Source organism: Hippopotamus amphibius, chromosome 5 (assembly GCF_030028045.1).
Source record: "Hippopotamus amphibius kiboko isolate mHipAmp2 chromosome 5, mHipAmp2.hap2, whole genome shotgun sequence".
In the NCBI taxonomy this organism is placed as follows: domain Eukaryota; kingdom Metazoa; phylum Chordata; class Mammalia; order Artiodactyla; family Hippopotamidae; genus Hippopotamus; species Hippopotamus amphibius.
Window position 1 is genome coordinate 101,951,517 of NC_080190.1, and position 23,743 is coordinate 101,975,259.

General features: G+C 39.0%; 2 protein-coding genes across 2 annotated transcripts in view; one reads left to right on the plus strand and one right to left on the minus strand.

The window, feature by feature from the left end:
* Window positions 1-1,502: 1,502 nt before the first annotated feature.
* Window positions 1,503-6,572, plus strand: RBIS (ribosomal biogenesis factor). Its single transcript, XM_057736225.1, has 4 exons — window positions 1,503-1,634; window positions 3,742-3,858; window positions 6,029-6,145; window positions 6,443-6,572. Exons 2-4 carry the CDS (start codon window positions 3,745-3,747, stop codon window positions 6,512-6,514), a joined length of 303 nt encoding a protein of 100 aa, XP_057592208.1. The 5' UTR covers window positions 1,503-1,634; window positions 3,742-3,744; the 3' UTR covers window positions 6,515-6,572.
* E2F5 (E2F transcription factor 5) overlaps window positions 6,556-23,743 on the minus strand; it is a 38,384-nt gene continuing 21,196 nt past the window's right edge. The window contains exons 2-8 of the mRNA XM_057736224.1: window positions 15,597-15,706; window positions 14,542-14,705; window positions 13,186-13,227; window positions 11,901-11,965; window positions 10,541-10,808; window positions 8,672-8,719; window positions 6,556-7,330 (exon numbers count right to left, since the gene is read on the minus strand). Coding sequence (XP_057592207.1) covers window positions 7,221-7,330; window positions 8,672-8,719; window positions 10,541-10,808; window positions 11,901-11,965; window positions 13,186-13,227; window positions 14,542-14,705; window positions 15,597-15,706 — 807 coding nt within the window. The 3' untranslated portion in view covers window positions 6,556-7,220. The remainder of the gene's footprint in view (window positions 7,331-8,671; window positions 8,720-10,540; window positions 10,809-11,900; window positions 11,966-13,185; window positions 13,228-14,541; window positions 14,706-15,596; window positions 15,707-23,743) is intronic.

The following is a 23,743-nucleotide window of genomic DNA, read 5'->3' on the forward strand; positions in this document are numbered from 1 at the left end:
GCCCGTGTAACCATGTTATGTCCATGGTGTATGTATCTCTATCTCACCGTTTCAAAATTAAAGCTAGGCCCATAAGTTTGCATAAAGACTATAATGTAATTTTATTGCATCTATTTCTTTGTCTTCTGCATATACATCAATAACTTCACATTCAAGGGACCATAATTATATATCGCCTTATTAGCTTCAGTATTGGTGGATAACACTGGTCTTGTGAAAGAATCTAATTGGGTTTCTGTTGCTTTGATGTTGTTTTGTTCTTGCCCTCACACATTATGGGCATTTCATACCGGTATTTTAAGGTGTTTTTAAAAGTCACTCTTTAGAAAAAATACAAAATTTTAATAAAAATACATTGGCAAGAAATTATTCCTCATTTCTTAATGTATTCCCTAATGTTTTGTGGACATAAACAAAATGATTTAGTGTAAAAGCGGCTCATCTTTCTACAAGCAGGCAAGGGGCTGATTTGGCAGGAAGAGGACTTGACCGAGGGCCAGTCCACCTGGATTCTAGATTGGCTTTGTCAATTACTAGCTGTGTGGATACCGAAAATGGCTTAGACTCTGAGCCTTAGTATTCTCAGAAAAGGGAAGTGGTACTTTGGCCAAAATATTTGATACTTAAAGCAGAACTCATGTACGTTACAAAAAATGATATAAAAATGTCAGTACTTCTACGTTTGTTTAAAAGCTGGCTTTTCCTATGACTTTAACAAAATAGGAGAGAACAGGTGAAAACTGTTACCTTTGTTGGAGAGATCCTCTTGGAAGAAGTGAGCCAATTTCCTAGAAAACTTAACCCAGGACACCTTAATTGGGAAATATACACACACAGGCATACAACTGGAAGGCAAACGTTTCTTCTAAGATTTTCTCAGTTCCCTGATTCTTGTTTTACAACTTATTTATATTTTCCTGTGCCTCTGCCATGCTGTCAGAAGTTATTTCGAGGCAAAGAAACTTCAATGAGAAAAGCATCTCAACTTTTGGCTCCTTGCAGCTCGAGATCTGTTCCAGACACTCGGTTCTTTGCACCGCCAACCAAGTCCGGGACGCCGCCCAGAGGTGCGCAGCGCCACCTGCTGGCAGCGCCGGCAGTCAGCCAGCAGTACGCGGCTGAGGGCCGACTACCCCGTGTTACTGTCTGCGTGGCTCTCAGGACTCAGACATGTCGGGTGGTTTCCGTACACGTACGCACGCGAAGAACTCGAGACTTGGCCGCGTCTCGGACGCCTCAGCAGAGTAGAGGTTCTCAACACAGCACCCGGCAAGAGATGGTAATGGGGCGGGACTTCCCACAGGGGGTGGAACTTCGCTCTGTGGGCGGGGCTTCGCTGTGTTTAGGGGCGGGTGCTCCGCGGCTGAGACGGCTCTGTGGGCGGGACCACGTCAGGTGGGCGGGAACCAGCCCGTGGGCGGGACGACACTCGGTGGGCGGGGCTCACCTCGGCCTACAGACCTATCTCAAGGGACCGGACTCCGCGCTGTGGGCGGGGCTTCTGTTGGTGGGCGGGACCACGACCTGCGATCGCACCCTGAACTGGCTCCCTCAGCCCGGAACTTCCTGGAGCCTGCGCGTGCAGATGGCGTCACCTGGAACTTGATCGGCTCCACGAGGGTATCGGAGATCTGGTGAGAGGTTAATACAGAAATTTTCTGGAGCGCTGGCGGGCCAGAAGTTTCCGGGGGTTGGGACAGCATTGGCGGGCCGCGGGCCGCTGCGGGCCAGAGGCTCGGTTCCGTCTCTCGCTGCCTTAGGCAGCCCTACTGGGCCGCAGGCCTGCTGGGTCAGGCCTGAAACCCCCGGTGCCTGATGGGCCTTCAGCCCGTGGCAGGGTACTAGTTTTAGGTTGTTCTCTTGTCATTCATTTACACGTGCTTGTCAGAGAAAACCCCTGTCCCCCCCACTCCCCTTAGCTAGGCTGTCACGTTCTCCACGAACCTTCCTCCAGCCCCCAGCGCTCCTGGATCTTTCCCTCTTGTGACTCCACTTGTATGCTGCCAGTTACAGCACCTGTCTTTCTTTGTCTTGTGTTTCTGTGTGTTTCATATCAGGTCTGTACCACACTTGGCACAGAGTAATTGATTAATGAATACTGGATGAATGATCGGATTTTGGTGACTTACTGGGAGGATTTTAGATTACTTAATTTGGGGGTGGCTTATTTGTATTTTATGCTTCTATAATAATTACGTACTTTCTACTGTGTTCATTTTTTTTAATTAGAAGTGCTGTTGGGATTCAGAGCGATTGCTGTCTCTTAAATTGTTTCCTGAGGCTAGACATTGAAGGAGAAGAGATACAATGTGAGCAAAGGAGGAAAGGAAGAATGTGAGAGGTTTCTTCAGAGAGTAATTAGTAGACGAGGGTGGGTATAGAGAAATAGCAGGAGATACCGTTGACAGATTTATGCTAGAGTCAGGTTTCCAGCAATACGTCAGGACAAAGAATATTGCTCCTTGTGGGTTGGAGGAGCCACTGAGGGATTTTAACATTGGGATGGTTCATTTCGTACCACCATGCAGGACAGACTTGAATGCATGTGGCTTAAGCCAGGGGTTGACAGTCTTTCTGTAAATGGCCAAATAGTAAATATTTTAGGCTTTTCAAGCCACAGTTATAGCAGGAAAGCAGCCACAGACAACACATACATAATCGAATGGACATAGCTGCGTTCTAATAAAATGTCATTTACAAAGACAGGTGCCTGACCTGGCTTGGTCCATGGGTATAGTTTGTCCCAACCCAGAGTCTAACCAAATAGTCTTAGGGACTAAAGTAGTAACCCAGTCCTGAACTAGGCAGCACTCAACCATGTTTTTGTACTGCATTTTTATTTATATATGAGAGGCCATATCACATAATGAAAGCTCAGGATCTAGTCTGCCTGGCTTCAAATCTTGGTATTCCCTGATTACTAACAAAGTAACAATAGGCAAATTAACTTCTCTGCATCAGTTTTATTTGTAAAAAGAGGATAAAATAGTACCTCCCACAAAAAATGTTAGCATAGTGCTTGTATACATAGTAAAAACTTAATAAATCTTAACTATTAATATTTTTTAAGTTGTTCCTTATGTACATTGTTAAAAGACAGGTTTGAGAGATGTTTCTAAAGTAGACTTTATAGGCTTAGTGTGTTTAGCTATATAGAACAAAGATAATATGTAAAGTTTTTAGGCAAGAACCATTCACATAGAGGTGATATGGAAGTCATGAAAGTAATTTAAGGTGGGGGTTAAGAAGTACAGGATTAAGTAATGATGTTGAGGAGATAAACATAGGAGTGAAAATGGGGCAAGTAAAAAGGAATGAAAGCAGAAAGAAGGGAGTCAGTCCTAGAGTCTGAAGGGAACCAGAATGGAATAGCAGTATGTAAACTAGCAGAAGGGTGGATAGTGATGGTTACCCTTGTCAGATGCTGCAGAGAGCTGAAAACAACTGTTGTGTTGATAATATTAGTTAATGAATGTAACTGGCAGAAATTAATGTGGAGCCTCTTATGGGCCAGGTGGTGGAGATGCAGAAAAGAATAAGATACACACTCTGCACCCAAACAGAAAAATCTAGTAGGACCAAAAGATATGCAAATAATTGTAATACAAGCAGCAATTTTAAAAATACTCTTGAGTAAGGTGGAATTTCAATTTAATTGGTACCTTTACTTCTAAAACTTAAATTGATTCATAGTTCACGAATGTGGGCAACTTAATTGAGCTCCTTTTCTTTCTTTCCTAGACAATGGCCAAGAACAAACTAAGAGGGCAGAAGTCCAGGAATGTGTTCCACATAGCCAGCCAAAAAAGCTTTAAGGTTAAAAATAAAGCAAAACCAGTTACCACTAATCTTAAGAAGGTGAGTCTCACTTAAGCACTCTGACTTTATTGTTTACAAGAAAAGCATAATTGTAAAGCTAGTGAAAAACTGAATGCTAATATTTACAACAGGTTCTTAGCCTTTCCTACAAAAGCAAGGTTATTTCAAACATTTGTTTTAAGAAAGAAAAAAAGATAAATAACCTTTCTTGAATCCAAATGTGCAAAAAAAGCATTTTAACTGCAGAGGTATGAGGCTCCAAGTAACAGTTTTAATAGCTTTCCCAGAGCATAGAAATTGTAAAAAACCATAGTATGGAAAAGTAATCTCTGAACTCAAATGTATTCAAGAAGCTCTCAATAGAACCAAGGCATACAATGTCAGCACTCATTCTTTTTCTCCTCAGTAATTCTTATTTCTCTATCTAGAACTCAAATAAAACCTGAAAATAGAAGATAAAATATTTTGTTTCTTAAAATACATAATTTAAAAAGAAAGGAGTTGCTTTATCTTTATTTCAAAATATTTGGGGCATGGGAAATTTCTTCAAGAGTAAGTAGACTCTTTAAGAAGGTTATTCAAGAAAATGTTTTCAGGCTTAAGTAGTAGGTGGAGGCAGCTCTTGAGGACTTAGTAATTATCATAATGGTCCACAGAAATGTAACATTTTATTTTTCAGTCTTCATGAACTAGCTGAGTTAAACTTTTTGGTGGAGCAGTTTCATGACTTTGGAAATGCTAAAAAGGAAATAAAATTGGGTGTTAAGAGTGGAGTTTGGAGGTGACAATTTTAGATAGAATTGTTTTCAAGGTTGACCCTGAAGCCAAGACCTGAGTGATAGGAGCTAGGGATGCAAAGAGCTGGGAAGTGTTGGGGGCAGCATGTTCTAAGCAGAAAGAATAGCAAGTGCAAAGGCCCCAAGCTGGGAAAAAGCTTGGTGTATTTGAGGAAGATTACTTTGTTCAGATAGGAATTCCTAGAACTTTGTGGGTGCTAATGGAAAAGATCTGTGGGTAGGCAGCCTGGCTGGAGAAAGTAGCCTAACTTATTAGGGGGGGTCGTTAAGAATGCCAGGCACTATATAAATGGTAAATTGAAACTGGTGGTCATGAACTTAAAGTGAAGTCAGTCAGCCACGATTTTCTACAGCTTCACTTGTAGGCTGAGAAGGCTGATAGTTGAGTTTAACTAGGTTGCCAAGCAAGTCTGAGGGAGAGAATACAAAGAGTTAGGAGGGTGTAAGAGGCAGTTAAGAGTAACTGATTATTGGTCATGGAATCTATGCAGGCTAAAGGAAAAAGTGGGGATATGAAAATGTGAACATTAATGAACTTGGTGGGAAAACATTTCAGTGAGATTTAAGAATTATTAATAAATTAAGTGAACTAGAAGGACAGGAGGTGGTGCAGTCCCAGGTAATGATGCAGCCTAAGGTAGCACGTGGGAGTGATGGCAAGGTAGGTCGTGGACAAGGTCCCTGGAGATGAGGACCTGAACAGATTAAGAAGCTGGTTGTAGGACAGGTTTTTGTTGAAGCCACTAAGCAGTAATGCCAAGCATGAGAGGGGTCACTGGGCCAAGGTTTGAGATCTTTCACAAAGGAGCAAGTAATTACAGTGTTGATAGGTGACAGTAATGAGGAGAGAGGTGTCAGAATGTCCTAATGCATAAGGTGCAAAGGAGTTGAGAGCTTTGAAGGAGAAATGGTCAGGGAGCAGCAGTGAAGAAGAATACTACCCCCATGTTTTAGACTCAGGTGAGGAGGGCTATAGGGGCCGCTGTTCTCAGGAGACTGCCGGGCACTTCCGTCAAGAAGGATTCAGAGAGGTACTGTTCAAAGGACACTGGAAGCATTCCATGCAGATTCCTCATTTGACAAATGAGAGGTGAGAGTGCTGTAGTCTAGAAAGACTGTGGTCACATATCTTGGTCTGCTTATACAAGGAAAGTCAACGTATGAGGTATATCCACGTAATTCTTATTTTTTAAAAAACAGAACCTTTGTCTAAAATGTCCCAATAAGCCTGTAAGAATTTGGGTGTGAACTGTTTCCACAAATTTGTAGGACTGACAAAAGTTTACAGATTTGGGGTTTAACAAGATTAAATTAAGATTACCTGCATTTTAAGATCATGGATTAAGGTTACCTACATTTTAAGATCATGGTTGTAGGATCATGGATTAATGCTCTTTGTCTTTTTTTAAAAGATAAACATTGTGAATGATGAAAAAATTAACAGAATGAATAAAGCTTTTGTAGATATACAAAAGGAACTTGCAAACTTCTCAAAAGGCCTTTCCCTCGAGCCTCTGCAGAAACAGCTGGTGAGCAGAAATGACTTCTTTTTGTTCTGGCTAATAAATTGAAGGCTAATAAATTAAATTCCAAATTTTCAAAACCTGTATTGATTGTAATTTTTGTAATACATACTTGGCTCTGTAGTATGTATAGCATACTCAGACTTCAAAACATTGAGTCTAAGTATGGGAATTTATTGTTCTACTTCCAAAAGTACAACTAGAAGAAATTGTATTGGATAATAGATTATATGTCAGTAGATTATATGTAATTTCTGTTCGCTATTGTTATCTACCTTTTTAAATGTAATTTTCTCTCTCCAGATTCCTCAGCAGCATCATGAAAACAACCCAGTTAATGTTGATGAAGCTACAAGATTAATGGCTCAGTTGTAATACACTGGTGATGCACCAAATTCCCCAAAAAGACCAATAAATTAAATGTTTTATACAATTTTATTTTAAAAAATCTTGTTAATGTACAGGCATTGGCACATTTTAAAAACAAACTACATAAACAGATCTTTCCTATAATCTAGGAAAGTGGAATGTCAGAAGTCAACAAAATGTGATAAACTTAAAGTGCTAAAACAGAAGGCACTTCACAAAATCTGTTCACTGAAACAGTTAATATATCCTAGTTTACACCCTTCACTTTATAAGTGGCAGTGAATGTCTGGATTGGAGGACACACAGAAATATGGACAGTCTCATGGCAGTAAAAATGTAAGACAAACAAGTGATGAGCCCTTGGCCAACTTTTTTGTTTTTGATGACCGTAAGTCTACTTTAACTTTCCTCGCATCTAAGGAAAAAACAGAAGGATTCAGAATAGGAAGAAAAGTTGAAATTCCAGAAGGTAATTACTTGAGGGTGGGGGGGTTAGTGGATATGAAATCACTTTTTCCCCTGAAGCAATCAGAATCCTTTGTTTTTAGGGTTGAAGTTTTGTGAAGTAAAAAAGAAAGTATTAGGGAAGACCATTTCAGAATCAGTGAACTAAAAAAGGTGTTACATTCATTATTTTAAATACTTAGGTTATTAAGAAGTCTAAAATGTTACACAGTTAGAGGTAGATAAGAGTCCCAAGTTTCCGTGGAATCTAATAATTTAGTATCTGGACATCAAACAGGTCGCAAACTCCTTCACTATCATCTAAATTAAAGTTGTAGTCATCTGCCGGGGTCGGAGAAAGCCGCAGGAGCGGAAACACTGCAAGCAAAAAACAAATTCAGTGTCAAAGAAGGTTTCCACATACAGATCATGATGTCTGACAGAAAATACTATCAAAAACAAGCCAAATTATGTTTCCCATGTTATATAGGAATTTTTAAAAAATCTATACTAGGAAATGTAATGATCAAATTAATGACTTGTATTTTGTGTATATTTTGAAAGACTCTTATTTAAAGACATTTTATGCATTGATTATATAGGTATATAGGTACTAGCTTGAGAAAGAGAAAATTTATATTGGTTGAACTTGTCACCGAAATTTATGATTCAGAAACACGGGTCAGGGACTTCCCTGGTGGTCCAGTGGTAAAGAATCCGTCCTGCAATGCAGGGGACGTGGGTTCAATCTCTAGTCAGGAAAATAAGATCCCACATGCTACGGGGCAACTAAGCCCTCGCACCACAACTACTGAGCCCGCATGCTGCAAACTACAGAGCCCATGCACTCTGGACCTCGCGCGCCACAACTGGAGAAGAGAAAACCCACACACTGCAACTAGAGAGAAGCCCATGCACCAAAGAGAAGAGCCCGCGCACCACAACGGAGATACCGTGTGCTGCAACAAAGACCTGACGCAGCTAAAACAATAAATAAATAAAATTAAAAAAAAAAAAGGAAATACTGGTCAAAGCATTTTCTCTGATCTGCTAAATAAGCTACCACTTTGGAAACAGAAAGGAACTAGATATAAATTAATAAGTATGCTGAAATTCTCTGCATTTACAGAAGTGTCTGATAAATCTCTAAGTGGTTACTTTACCATTTGTGAATTTAACAGCTGTCACTTCTAGGAACCAGGACTCTGAATCTAAGAACTTAACAGAAAGGTGAGGCCTGGAGAGTAACTGTTATGCTAAAGTAACTACAATATTATAGCTAGTTGATTTTTAAGAATTATTTCAGATTAGATGATGACATGGCTAATGCTAGTAATACCAACTTCACGTTGGCAACTTCAAAGTGGCCATGGTGGGAGTATTTACAAAACTATGATTTCAGATTTCCTGTTGACTCACATATATTGTCTAAATCTTCTTGGCCATATTCTTCAGGTGTGAAGAGGGCTCGTAGGCCAACAGTTTAGATGTTTATTCAGTAAAGGTGATACGTATCCCCTTATGAATTCCTTTTGCTCAAAACACAAGCAAAGAAAAATTCTGAAGGATGCCTTTAACTTACTATAAATTTCATGAATCATCATAGTACATTAAGCAGTTAAAAAATGTAGGTTCTTCATTTCTTTTAAATCATGGGCCACTCAAATTCTAGAACAGCATTATTGATGTATAAGGTTACTAAGTTTTTTAACTACTTACCATCAGAAGACATTAACTCATCAATGATATCTCCACTAATAGATCCCGCTGGAAACAGAAATGTGATAGTTTTTTTACACTTCTGTTTATATATTTTAACAGCAAAAAGGCAGTTATATTTAAACAGCATATATCGATATTTAAACATAGTATATATTAAACATGGTTATATTTAAACAGCAGCTTGATTAAAAGTACAAAATTAAAGTATCAGAACTGTATGTAAACAGCATTTTAATAACACTCACTCTGTACTTGACATTTCTTTTAAACTTCTAAACTCAAGATGTAGCACAAAAAGCTCATCATTGTTCTCCCAAAACTGACTCCTCAGTTTTATAAAGTCTTCCTCACAATGACGCAACCTTACAACTGCAACAGTACTTTCCAATCCTCATGTTAACTTTATCTTCAGATCTCACACATCAAATGTTACTTATCTTGCCTAAACAGTATTTCTCAAATCTTCCTTATTTTTCTCTCCAATCCCACTGTCATCACCCCATTTTAGCCTCAGTGTTCTCTCACGGTTAGATAACTGCAAACATCTAATCTTGTGTCTCCATTGCCTCTAATCTCTTCTTCCCAGGGCTAAAAGCCTCTTCTTTCCTAATCATGTTACTTCTGTGCTCACCAGTATACAGTAACATGCCACTTCTCTGGTCACAAAACTTCACTGGTTTATCGGTCTAAGTCCTAACTCAGTCTGATATTCAAGGCCCTCTCTAATCTGGCCCCAAATTATTTTCTATTTCCAAATACAAAATCATGTACAGAAACAAAATTCTCAAAAATTTCTGTAATGCTTTGTGGAAGGCAATGTACTAATTATGTCTGTCTGAGCTAAACCATATGAAGCCTGCTTACTTTATTCATCCCAATTAGATTATAATTAGATATAAGCTTTTGAAAGATGACACTTTGTTGTGCATCCCTATGGCCTACAGTATGGAAATACTTACAGGGGAAGGATAAAGGCAACAAGAAGCTGAAAATTCTCTGTGTCCAATTAGATCTTTTTATTCTCACTCTTAACTACTGTTAACTCCCAGAGGAGGCCACATCCCAAAGTTAAAAATAAACAAACTGGATTATATACAATGTAGTTTTCAAATTATCTGCAATACTACATCTAGATTGCATGGCAGTCATGCATTCAGCAACCAGGGGTCCTTTACTTGGAACCACTAAGGTGCTGTTAAATACCTAGCCATGTAATAACCAAGGGAAAAGACTGGATACATTTAAGAAATGTGGCCCCTATTCCTGATGCCCAGTTTTTAGCCATTTATCATTTCACAGATGAAACAAATTAGGAAAGCAAGATTTCCTAAATAATTGGAGTTGAGACCACTTATCAACTCTATAAAACTAAGCTTGTCAAATAAAAAGTATAACAGAATACAGAGAAACAGGAGACAAAAGTCACTATAGCCTACACTAGTATGATTTTTACTAAAAGTAGAACACATTTCAATTATATATACTAAGAGCTACTAAGAGAGAAAAGAACCTTACAAAGTAAATCTTAGATAAAATGCTGACATATGTAAATAGTGAAAGGAGGGTGGGGGAACAAATTTGGTTTAATTCCAAAGGAAAACTGCAAATATATTTACCCAGTCTATGAAACAAGTAGTAATATAATTAAAGACAGGATCTGTTTTTAAATTTTCCTCATAATATGTTTTCCAGTGCTGGGCACCAGGAGACACAAAACTAATACTTGTTGATTAGGTTTACTATTTTGCCTCTTGTGCTAGATAGAATAACACCATAATTGAGAAATTCAGAAAAGCTCTCCAACTTGTTCAATACAGTATTCATATTTACCCCTCTCTGCTTTTTAAAACAGGGCTCTGAACCCACCTGAAGATAAGTCTGTGGCTGGAGTCTGCTGAAGATCCTGGCTTCTTTCGGAGACGTGTTGCTCAGGCAGGTTCTGAGTTGCCGTGTTGGATTTCTGTGGAGGCACTGGAGTCGAGGGCTGAGAGGAAGGTTGTGTGAGGTCGTCAGGTGGGGGAACAGGAAAAACCACGGGCTTAGCTGAGCTGGACTCTTTATTTATAAGCAGCACGTGGATAGGTCCTGAATGACTCTTTAGATTGATCTGGTATTTCTTTTGTCCATTCTGACCCTTTGAAGTTATCGGGTGTAAACAAATGAATAAAGGTCAATATTTCTAGCTAACTTGAAACATTAAAAATAAGACAGGCAAAGCTATAGGGACTAACTAAATACAACAAAATTAAATCACTAAGTCAAAACATAGAGTAGAGACCAAGAGCAGAAAGAGATACTGAGAGCTATAAACCACTTGCCCCTAAAAGTAAGCTTTTCTCAAATACTGGTCATCAGAAACTCCCAGCTGCGGAACTCTGGAAACCATCTGTTTGTGCTGTGATTACACACGTCAGTGCACAGCCACGCCCCAAGCATCCTCCACATGTATGGAACTCCAACCCCTGGCATCGGCTGCCATGGATGTGGTCATCTCAATGTGTGGTCTTAAATAGCAACTATTTCACACGTCAAAACTTTTTTCCCATTCAGCAAAGCACAAAGACTACTGATGTTTCCTACAGAGATATAAATGTAAAGTCCCTCCATTTCAAAAAGGTAATCTGCATCCTGGGGCTTCAGAAACTAGTAACATAAATGCCTAAATACAAACTTCTAGAATAGCTGGAAGAAGGGAGGGAGGTGATAACAGTCATTTTTTTTCTGCCTTTTTGATTGTTATAGTTTTCAAATCAGTTTGTTTCAGGAAATTTGAATCAGGAAACTACAATCATGAAATTTATATTAGCATAGAGTCAATAACTATCTTTGACTCAATAAGCCAGAAAATGTTTGAGTCCAAATGTAAAGCAATATATTACTGTTGATATTTAAAGTGAACTTTTTCCACAGGATTGTTATATTGGTTATAAATATAGTCAAACTGATCTTTTAAGATTATTGACTCATCCCTTGATGTCTTCTAGCTCAAATAAAATCAAAAATTTTTTAAAAAGTAAAATGTTAAATGTTAAATGATTCAGTCACTTCCATAATTTTACCAAAGTACTGAAGACACCTGGATTCAGATATCAGTACTTTCAAACAGATAACTTACAAGCAGTAACTTGAAAGTGTTTGCAAATAGCTCATGTTCAGCTAAAGAAAATATATTTGTCCCTCTTGAAAGAGTGGATCCATTTTAACAAAAGTTATCTTACATACATACCATTTCTGGGATAGGTACCTCCAGTTGTGTACCAGAAGGTGCCTGAATGGCCAAAAGTGTATCACCTGGTCAAAAAAATTAAGAAATAAAGATTTTTACATTTCAGAAAATACTACTGATCCTGCAATACAGTGGCCAAGAGTGTGGGCTGTGGAGTCAGAATGCTTAAACTTGAATCCCAAGCTAGCTGACCTTGGGCTTTGGTTCTTAATTCTGTAAAATGGAGGCAATATAACTTACTGCACAGGTTTTTTTGAGGATTAAATGAGGTAATATATGTGTAAGTAGACCGGAGAACAGGGTAAATGTGTTAGCTCTATTTTCATTAACGAATTCAGCTCAAGTTAATTTTGCTTTCATCCAGTCTCATGTCAAGTCTGAGATTCTTGAAGTCTTTCAGCCTTAGTTAAATAGCATTGTTTAGGTGAAGTATTTGCACTACTTAAATGACTGGGGATGCTACAGATTAGGTATGATACAGTGAAATCTTGAGCTTACATGAACTTACTTTTGAAGCCAAATTCTACAGCAGTCTCTGCTGAGTTAAAGATTGAGAATACTTCCCCAAACTTTCTTTGAAAGCTTGGGAAATACGATGGGAAAGTAGAGCAATAAGGCCACATATATTACCAGCATAGTCTTAGGTGAAAGTCAGATTCCACTTGGCAGGGTGTTTGGCAGACTTTTTTTGTATGTGTACAAGACTGTCCTTTTAATAGGCCATGCAAAATTAAACATAAATGTGTATGCAAAATTTTATTTTCCTTGTGTTATATGTATTAGGGGACTACAGCCCCCACCCCTCATTTTCGTTATAAATATATTGTCATCTTAAGGGGAAAACATGGAGGCTGTGGATGGACTAGGGTGAGGGGTAATTTTCCTGATTATAAAATGGATAAGTCCTACTCTGTCCTCATGCTTTCTTTGGGTTCCATTTGTGACCAGCACACTTGCTACATATATTTTCATAAACAGTGCCAATGAGAACTGTGTTCTAGTTCAAGTTTAGTCATTGACTCTGTGATTCCGTGACTTTGAGATTGTTGCTTAATCCCTCTCTGACCTAGCTGCCTCTCCCACACACAGTTTATACTGACCAATGTGGGCAATGAAGTGAAAGCAGCCCTATCAACACATGGCACTGTAGAGTGAGACCAAAAAATGGCCCATAAGTCCTGAAAATAATGAGTTAGGGTGAGTGCATGGGGAATTTTGAATCACGTTACACTAAATAGGTTGATCAAAGGAAGGATGTAAGAAAAAATTTACTAATAGTACTTACCATTAAAGCAATTACAGATGTCTTCATGAGTTACATAGGAAAATGTACTGTCACAGAGTTAAGGAACAACATTTATATCAAGGCCTAGACATTTAAATTAAGATAATAAATCTGAAGGCCAAAATAAACAAAATGCCCAAATGCATGAAGGGACTGTCACACATGGTCAGATCAAAAAGAACACAAGTCTTTAGTCTGAAAAGGCAAAGACAATCAAATAAAGGTCCATAAGATAAGTGTCCATCCTTTGCTCTAAGAAGAAGCCACTTCTGATTTCTGTGTCATCTGAGGACTCTTAGGAAAGAGATGGAAAACGTATTCCTCATGGAGACAGGAGATTCTGAGGGAAAGATATTGATGGGGAAAAGGATGCTGTCAGTGGGAGTGAAGAGCAACTATATAAGCTTCTGCATCAAGAATATTCCTGGGTCATGGTTTGGGGAATTGGGAGTGGCCACAGTCTTGGAAAGCAGTGCAGCAAAGTGCATGATCAATTAGTTCAATGCTTTTTGAATCTTGGGGCTCCACAAAGCACAGCTGAAGACCCCCATTATTATAAAACTGTTAAGGAGTTCTGATCATAGAAAGAAAATAACAAATGAGACCACAGACTTGTTCACCAAAGACAAGGCAACATGAAAAATAAACTGTATACATTAGTCAAAAGTTCATGAGAGGTGGTACAAAATAAATGTAGTTAAAATGTTCCATACAAGTACAGGTAAGTTCACAAATCAAGAGTCACAGATATCTAAGAGAACACAGTGATTGTAAGAAACACATGGAGTATATCACTAATGTCTTCCTCCCCAATATAATATGATAGATACACCAGCCTTAGAATGCCGCCCTCCAGTAAGTACTGTCTTTAAAAGGCATAATATATCCTGGACTACTTGTAGGCCCGTGGTATTTCATTTTCAAACCAAAATTAATTTTTCAAAACTTTGAGAGTTGCTGAATTTTTACCACTTCAGAACACTGAATGATTTAAGTACAGAACAATGATTTAAGTATGTCTGTGCACTTAACAATGACTTCCAAATTCGCAGACACCCTAAGCACACTTTAGCTCTCATATTACATCTTAACAATGGGTAGACCGAATGTAAGTAGGTTTGTTTTTCTCAATGCAACACAGGAATGTTGCTAACAGATGTACTATATAACTTAAAAAGGTAAAAATTTTAAAATATTAGTATAAATTATTAGAAGAATATTATAAAATTAAAATGTTATATTCACTTGCAAAACTGAACTCTCTAAAAACATTAGAATAAAGTAACTGATCTTCAGACTGAAAGAATACATTATGTAAATACACAGTATGTATATGTATAGCTTATTTAAAAGGATATCTATTATTAATGGAGTCGTCCATCACATTTTTGATGCTTTGCTGTAGCCACAACTTCTGCTGATCAAGTTCTCTTTCCTTCAGTTCTAGATCTTCAATTTCAGCTTTAAGGTATCTTAATCTATCTATGACTTCTTTAGTATTACAGCCAGCACCTACACCTCTTAAAAACATATGAGAATTAATATCCCCAGTATCAGACCCAAGTTAACACCACATAATTTTTGTAGTAGTAAAACTCACTGAATATATTCAAGACAAAAATCTTTACATTCTTCTAAAAATCAAGCATTAAAATCCTTAGAAAATCTAAACACCATACCTCTGAACATGTCTGCTTAGACAATTTATTGGCAAGAATAACCAAATTACAAAAATTCTCCATATGCTCTAGTATGTTTTTTGTCTAGAAGGTCAGGCTGGTGACTGAGGCACCAAAGGACGTCAAAGTCAAACTGTCACACTGCAGGTCTCACTATGTAGACTGAGATGCTGGTAAAACACATTACAACCTTTTACTACATTTTGGTGGGATTTTTGGCTAAGATAAACCAAGAAACTAAGGCTAAAGGGGACAAATTTGTGGAACAGAAAGTGTTTATCACACTCAAACACACAACAGTTAACAAATGACGACATGCATTTCAACTAACCATTATTTATAAAGTACATATTCCTGTGTACAAGACATAGTTCCTGTTTTCAAGGAGTTTATATTAGGTGGACAGATAAAACACTTAAGACAGAGAGGGATTAATATTAGAAAGCAGTATGCAGCGTGTACCAAATGAGTAGCCTGAGGGAGAAAATAAGATCTGAATTGTAACAGTGTAAATTAAACAGCAGAGTGAGCAAGGGGACATCCCAACATAGGAGTGACACACACAGAAGCCCAGAGAGGTGTGTCCAGGGACACAGGAGGGGGCCTGATGTGACTAGATTAGACGGATGAAATAGAGGACTTAGGAGAGATAAATGGTAGAAAGGTCAGATTTTATAGAGCACTGAGGAGAAAAGCAAAGGTTTTAGAATAGAGTACTGGTTTGTAACTTACTTCCATTGTATACTATTTTTTGACTTTTTTTCAATTAAGTCAATTCCTTCCAAGACATTGGTGATATCATAAATTCTTCTCTTTTGCCTCACAGCCAAAGTATCTGCAGCCTGTTTAAAAAAAAAAAAAAGGAAAGAACAATGAAATAAATTATAGTTCATATTTTAAGGCCAAAAAGGCTTTGGTTGTTAAGGTCACAGCATGAGAGCCCAATCCTAAATTTGACGCAGTCAGTTGCTTGGGAACAATAGCTGGGTATGTGCAAAGCGACCCTCAAACACTGAAAATACCACAGAAATTATTTCATTTAAAAGCCAGCAGATGTTAGAATGGGAAAAAAAATGAGGAGGTCGTGACACAAAGCCCACAAAAATAAAAGAACACAATATGAATACTTCATATCACCTTATGGGCTAATCCTGAAGAGGCGCTGCTAATTGTCTGCCCTTGTCACTTCCTATCTTAATTCTCTGTTCATAAACAGTCTTGCCTAAAGACAGCCTTAATTATTTTTGAACCTTTGAAAAATTATATGTCAGCGATTTTTAAAGAATGAAGTCAAGATACTTGGGGGAAAATTCTGAATTACACACACATTGTAATATCTTGAAATACACAATCTGAATTTTTTAAACTCACAGTGAAAACAGAGGAATGACGCATGCCATCCCAACACAAAGCATAGAATCTACAAGAAATCAAACTCTGCAGCACAAGGTTGCAGTACTAGCAAATACAAAAGCTTGGTAGTCTCACTCACATTAGTTAAGACCAATGAAAATATTTCACGCTGTCATGTCATGAATGAATGGAGGAACGGGCAACGGTTCCTCTAATTAGTTCTCACTCACATTTCTGACATTTGTTCCCCAATAGTACAAACAGAACCTCAAAGAAGAAGTTACCTTACAGTTTTTTTCAGAGTGGATTAGACAAGAGACTATCTTGAATGTGGAGTCACGTTTTAAGATCCATGGTAGTAATGAAAATACACATTTATGTTGTTACTGACAATATTGAGTACATTATCTACAGGATTCCATTTCATATAATTAGTTACCAGCTACCCTAGGGCATCATTACCTTCTTGAGTCTGTTAAAAAGTACCTCCTACAAAAACTCAGGATAGCATTTTGTTTCCTTTCATGGGGAGCATGTGCGACCAACAGCAACTGTTCACTTCACAGGCATGTGGAACCTGCACGTGAAATGTTGGTTCTATCAATCTAGTTACTGTGTTACCAAAAAACACCAGGTTACTGTTGTCCAATCACTCAGGTCTTCAGGAAGGGGATTCATGCCTCAAATAGTGGACCAGGAAGGTAACTAGGAAGTGGCAGAGAGAAGGAAGAACCAGAGTGTGAGGCTGTTTGAATCCCCAACTCTGACCAGAGTTTGCCTCCATGTCTTCTAGAAAATGAAGAAATGAAAAAGAAGACTAGGCATTGTTTCATTGGTATCCTCTCCCTTGTACTTAGCAACTCCCTCTCTGTTTCATCTACCACCGTAGACTTTCTGTTCTTGAGCGTGAGGCTGTCTTTTTGAAGAGCAATCATCTACTGCAGAGCTAACTGTAAAAATCTTAAGTTGTAAGTTCATGTCTCACTTCCCTCTTGAGAAGTAGCCCAGAGCACTCCAAGCTAGCTCTGTGTTATCCGTAGCTACGGACTCACACACAAAAGCCGTCACAACCATAGCAACAGCTCACCGGGTAGGGTATTAAAATATTTTTGTAGGAACCAGACCACAGAGCTATTCTAGGTCACTGGGCAAAGAGCCATGAGATCTCGCTTTTAGCTCAAAATTTATAAAACGTATCTCATTTAACAATTTCTTACTGCTTAACAACTACAAGATGGAACACTTTATTTCCAAAACTAAACATTATTTCTTAAATATCTTTCCATTTAAGTGTATAAATATATAAATGACCAACATTAAAAAGGATCTCCAGGAGGCTTTCAGCCACATCTTCATTCCGAAGTCAGGTTCAGGAGCTAGGCACACTGCCATCCAACCCTAGCCCTGCCACTTCCTGTCTTCAGCTGGCTTCAAACGCATTAAACCTCATTTCGTTTTTGTAAAATGGGATAATAACGCATGTTGAATTATGGGGATTAAAGTGGATAATCTTAGCACGTCTGCTGCATACTTTATACTTATCATCGAATACACGTTGAAATAAGGGATTGTGGGTAAGAGTTAGACTTTGCATTTATCATATTTTATGTAGTGTTTTAAAAAGTTGAGTGTGAATTCTTGAAGTTTTATGAAGCCATCCAAGACCTTTGTACTTAATAAAATCATACAATGAATCACCACCAGCTTCATTCACGCATTCAGCACCCATGCGGTGCCAGGCTCTTTCTGGGTCTTAAGGACACAGTGGTGACAGAAGAAAGTCCCTGCCCTCGAAAGGGGGAGGGAAGTCAACAAATACAAATAATTATGTTAGGAGGAAGGCACGTGGGAAGGTGCTATATTTAAGAGGATTTTCAGAGAAGAGCTCCCTGATAAGGTGACACTTGAACTGAATGAAGTGACCCTTGGGAGCACGTGGCAGTAAGTACAAAGGCTCTGGAGTGGGAAATGCTTAGGTCCTTCAAGGACAGGCAGGCAGGCCAGTGTGGCCAGGATAGTGACTGGGAGGGAGAATTGGGGGGAGGTTATGAAAGGAGGGAGGAAGGGGAGGAGGAAGAGAGACTCACAGAGACAGGGAGACAAAGATAATAACAAGGAAGAGGTAGCGAGGGGTCAGATGACTGGGGTCTTGCAGGCCACTGTAAAGACTTCAGCTTTTACCCCCATGAAACAGAAAGCTACTGGAAGGCTCTGCACACACGGTGGTTTGGCTCCACATTTTAAGAGGTTCTCTTGGGCTACTCTGGGTGGAAGAAAGGAAGCCAGTGAGAAAGCAATGGCAATAATTCATTCAAGAGATGGTCATGGCTTGGGTGAGGGGGTAGCTGTGGAGGTTGTGAGAAATGATGAGATTCAGGATCTATTTTGAAGGTACAGCAAGCAGCCAGCACTGAGAAAGGAATCAAGAGCGACGCTTCAGTTTTTGACATGCACAACTGGAGATGAGGAAGGCTTCAGGAAGAACAGGTTTGGGGCACTGGAAATCAGGAAATTGGCTTTGGACATTTTGACATCCAGTGGGGAGAAATCAAGAAGACCACTGGACATCTGGAGTGTGTGGATTAGCGGAGAAGTCCAAGCTAGAGATACAAATTCAGAAGCCATCAGTAAATAAGACATTTTAGGATACAGGATGGAACCTACTAGATTCACCTAGAAGGTGGGCATAGAGAAGATGTCTAAGGGCCAACACTCGGGCCCGCCAGTGTTTAAGATCCAGGAAATGAGGGGCAACCTGCCACTGAAGTAAGAGAAGTAGGAAGAGTGGGGTCTTGGAAGCCAAGGGAAGAGTGTAAGAGAGAGCGACCATGTTAAATACAGCTGGCAGGCAGACCTGATTCACCAAGACCTGACCCGTGGATTTGACTTTGGAAAGATCACAAGCGACCTTGGTCAACGCTGTTTTGACAGAGTGGTGGAGTTGAAAGCCTTCGTGAAGAGATTCCAAGACACAGTGGAAGGAAAGCGGGAGTGGACAGCTCTTCTGAATATTTCTGCTGCAAAGAGGAACAGAAATGGGGCAGTCGCTATAAGGAACTGTGGGGTCTCCCCAGGAAGTTTTTTTTTTTTTTTCCCGTTCATTTCTCTTTTAAAGATGGAGTGATTTCAACATGTTAGTATGCTGAGAGGAATGACCCAGTAAAGGGGGAAGAGGGATAATTCATGATGTAGGAGAGAGAGGGGACGACCACTAAAGAAACCGCTGTAAGCAGGCAAGGAGGAATGTGAATCAGGTGAACTGAGCATCAGCCTCAGACAATGAGACGGGATATTAATAACAGAAGCTCAGCACAGTGCCCCAAGGGCAGCTGTGGGTACAGCGGTAGTTAAAGTAAGGGGAGAGGTTAGACACTTCCTTCTGGTTGCTTCTTATTTTCTCGTCACTGGAGGTGGAGTGGAGGAGTGAAGGGGGAGGGGGCAGTTAGTGGCTGAGAGAAGACAAAGTGTGGAATCCTCATCTAGGAGAGCCAGAGAATAAGTCTTGCAGAAGGAATGCTGGATGCCACTACGGTCTTGGTGAAGTCAGTGGTCCTGAATTTAAAGTGAGAGCCATCAGCATCCCTGTGCATTTTCCTGTGGCCTGGGTGTTGTCAAGGGGCAGGCGGAGAACATGATGGGTGCATCCTCATCCCGTGCTGGCACTGTGCCTGCTGAAGGCACGTGTATACGCATCACATTTACTTTAAAAGTTTACATTCACTATTTAGGACCTAACATATACAGCTATAAGGGAAGCATCTATTAGGTGCTCATTTTTTCAGGAAAAACAAACATAGCCTTCTGAAACACACAGATCTCCCCTCCAAATATTAAGTTCTTTTCTAAAAATAGTCACCAATAGTGAACAAAGTGATATCCACAGGTGGAACAAAATTAAAGCTTGTGATGCTTTTAATAGGTATACAAGTCAAATAGAACTAGGAAACCTGAAAGAGATCACATATAAGTGCTAAAAAGGGTTTTAGGAATTTTCTGGGCCCACCCCTTCACTTTAACAAATGAGTCTACTAAAACCCAGTGCTAACTCTGGGAGAGAGAGACATTATGTGGTAGCTTTATTTGGGTTAGGATTAGTTGCGGCTCATTTGCTCAAGGATATTCTTCGGAGGAAGCCTGATGCTGCATTCAAAAGGGCTGACGTAAACACAGTAACTATGGAAACGTCCTGTCTTTCAGGTTCTCCATCTGCAAAGCAGGTACTTAACTCTCTTCCAGGACCACAACTGTTGGCACACGTGCACTCAATGTCTTAGCGACTATGCTTCAGAGACTAACATTACATGAGGAGGGCCAGATCCAAAAATCAAAACTGTGCAATAGAAACGCAACAAAACATCAATTAGTTATATACACATGCACACACACATGCACAAGTGATGGGATCCTGAAAATAAGGTGGGAGGATCCCAAGTGATGCACCAAGATTGCCTATAGAATATTTTAATGAGAATTTTTTAAAAACTGAGTAAACTCATTTTCAACTGTGCTCCATGGTATGTTATGTTGATTTATCTCATGGTAACATTGCTAGCTAATTTCAAATACTATTAAAGATAATAAGTAGAACAATTTCAACTCAGTTAAGAATCATTTATAAGCTAGCAATGGGATAATTGTGTAATAGGATCTTTCACAGATGTTATCTAGTTTAATGTTCACAACTGCTATGTAAAGTAGATATCATTCTCCCTGTTTTATAGGAAACAGACTCAGAAGGCTAATGATAATCTGGTGGAATTTGGCATTAATTATATATTCATGAAATAAATTTGTAGCAAAACATTTTCAAGTGGGCTTTTATCGTTTTAAAAGACTTTAAATGCATGTGGTGGACAGTCAAAAGTTCCCAGGCTATAGAACTGCACTGAATAGGATTCAATAGGATTCAATTCAAATACCACCAGTCTGCAGGTGGTTTCATCTGGAGTGTATAAAATGGTCTGAAAAAGCACAAAGATCTTCATTTCCACTTATTTATTCAAAAATAATAACCAGTAACAAAAATACTGTAAACATATCTAAGGCTTCGGGACCACGGCTAACACCTTGCAGAATAAGTTTAAAAAAGTGAAACAGTTCCATGAAGTAGAGATAAAGTGTTATAAGAGACTAAGAAAAAAGAGGTTCCTGAAGGTTGGGGCAAAAGTGAAAGAGTTCCTGGAGGAGGCTGCTGTGTGCTTTCAGTGGGCCTATAGGGGACGTTAAAGCAATAAGGAAATTAAATTCCAAAAAAAAGTAACTTACTTTAAGGATATAAAGGGCTCCCTCCAGAAGCAGCACTAAGCATGCAAGCGTTTTAATTCCTAATCAGTAACCTTCCCCCAAAGGAATCTCTCCTAAAATAAATCTGCATTGTTTTCATTACCCCAAATTAACTGCTACTATATTTGATATTTTTTAGTGTATAGGCTATAAATATGTTCTAATTTTTTAAAAAATTTAATAAACTCTGCATAAGTTTTTAAAAAGAAACTTCCTTTGTAACTGTCTTAGGTCACCAAAGATTTCTCAAAAGAAAAAAGGAGATATTTGATAAAGTATCTATTTAAGCAGGAAAAGCCTGCTGAAACTCATGAAACCATTAAATGCAAGCTCTACAGGTTGTTTGTCTAAGTCCTCAAATGCACGCTTTGGAATTCTCACGTGTTAAAATTTTAAAACAGGAGCAAAATTAAGCGTGCATCTGCTATTCTACCAATGGGATTTGTATCCGCATTTTCTATCACCTTGATAAGAAGTTAGGAACCACAGAAGTGGCACAGAAGTTAGGGACATGGGCTAGCCTATAAGACAACTGCTAAGATGTTGCTGTGAAGATTAAATGAGTACGTGTGAAACACTCAGGAGAGTGCCTGGCACATCACAAGTATTACTTTCATGTTAGCCATTATCACTATCATTGATCCAATTTCTCACCTGAAGTCATAAGAAAACATTGTTCTTTGAAAGGTGTATCACAGAGTATAACAGAGCACCCCTACCTATCTGGTATAACTCACTAACTTTAACACTTCAGAACACAGCACAATGTAGTAGGAAAAAAGGCTTTCTGCAGAAACAAAAATAGATATAAAAAGGCATGTTTTACTATTCCAAGAGTTCACCGCATTTGGATCCTATTTACACCTTCTTTCCTATGATTTCTAACAGTGGGGCTATTTAATTTCAATGTCCTTGAGAGAACTGGAAATACTATCTGGGACACTGGCGAGGTAACTCAGCAGCAATCAAGGGACATGGCAGAAATTCTAGACAGGATAAAAAACTCACAAAGCAGGCAAAACTGAGGCCATTGGACATGACAGTAATCCAACATACTTAGAAAAGCTCTGAGGTTATCACCTTCAAAGAATATAAAAAATAATATTCATCATGACTATTTTGAGTTACAAAAGAGTAAAATCAAACAGTATTTTCAGTTTAAGAAGAGAAAGACATGTGTAATGCATTTTGGAAAATTTTCAAACCAGAATGGTTAAATGTTCTTTTACAAGAAATAATGTTATTAATAGACACAAACCCTTAACTAATCAGAAAACTCAGCTATTGACAAACTCTCATTATCTAAAGGATAAACAATGGTTTCAGAATACCTGGACTTGTTATATTCAAGAAGAATATACCACTCAGGGCTTCCCTGGTGGTGCAGTGGTTAAGAATCCACCTGCCAATGCAGGGGACATGAGTTCAAGCCCTGGTCCGAGAAGATCCCACATGCTGCAGAGCAACTAAGACTGTGCACCACAACTACTGAGCCTGCGCTCTAGAGCCCGCGAGCCATAACTGCTGAGTCTGTGCACTGCTGCTGAAGTCCGTGCACCTAGAGCCCATGCTCCACAAGAGGCCACCGCAATGAGAAGCCCGTGCACCACAACAAAGAGTAGCTCCCGCCGGCCACAACTAGGGAAAGCCCACGTGCAGCAACAATGACCCAATGTAGCCAAAAATAAATAAGTCTTAAAAAAATAAAAGAGAAAAAGCTCTTAAATTATAGACAAGAAAAAGAAAAGAATATACCAGTTAGACATGAATTTTAAAATAAATCTAAAAATCTCAACAGGATTACAATGAATGTGACCAATGACTGAGTTAAACTCAACTTGCATGTCAGCTTCCTTCCTAACTATGACCAGCAGCTTATCCTGAAAACTGATTAACCCTCCCCCAAATAACTGGAGCATCTCTTTCTCAAACACACACACACACACACACACACACACACATTACAATGACAAAAACTTCCTTCTCTAGGAACTTCTAAATATCTTTTATTTAGAAGAAATAAAAATGGAAAGATAAAGATTTGACTATCTCAATAATTAAAACATATATAAAAGAAAGCATGGGGACTTCTCTGGTGGTCCAGTGGTTAAGGCTTCTCGCTCCCAGCGCAGGGGGCCTGGGCTCAGTCCCTGGTCAGCGAAGTAGATCCCACATGCATGCCGCAAGTAAGAGCCCACATGCTGCAACTAAAGAGTCAGCATGCCACAACTAAGAGTCTGCAT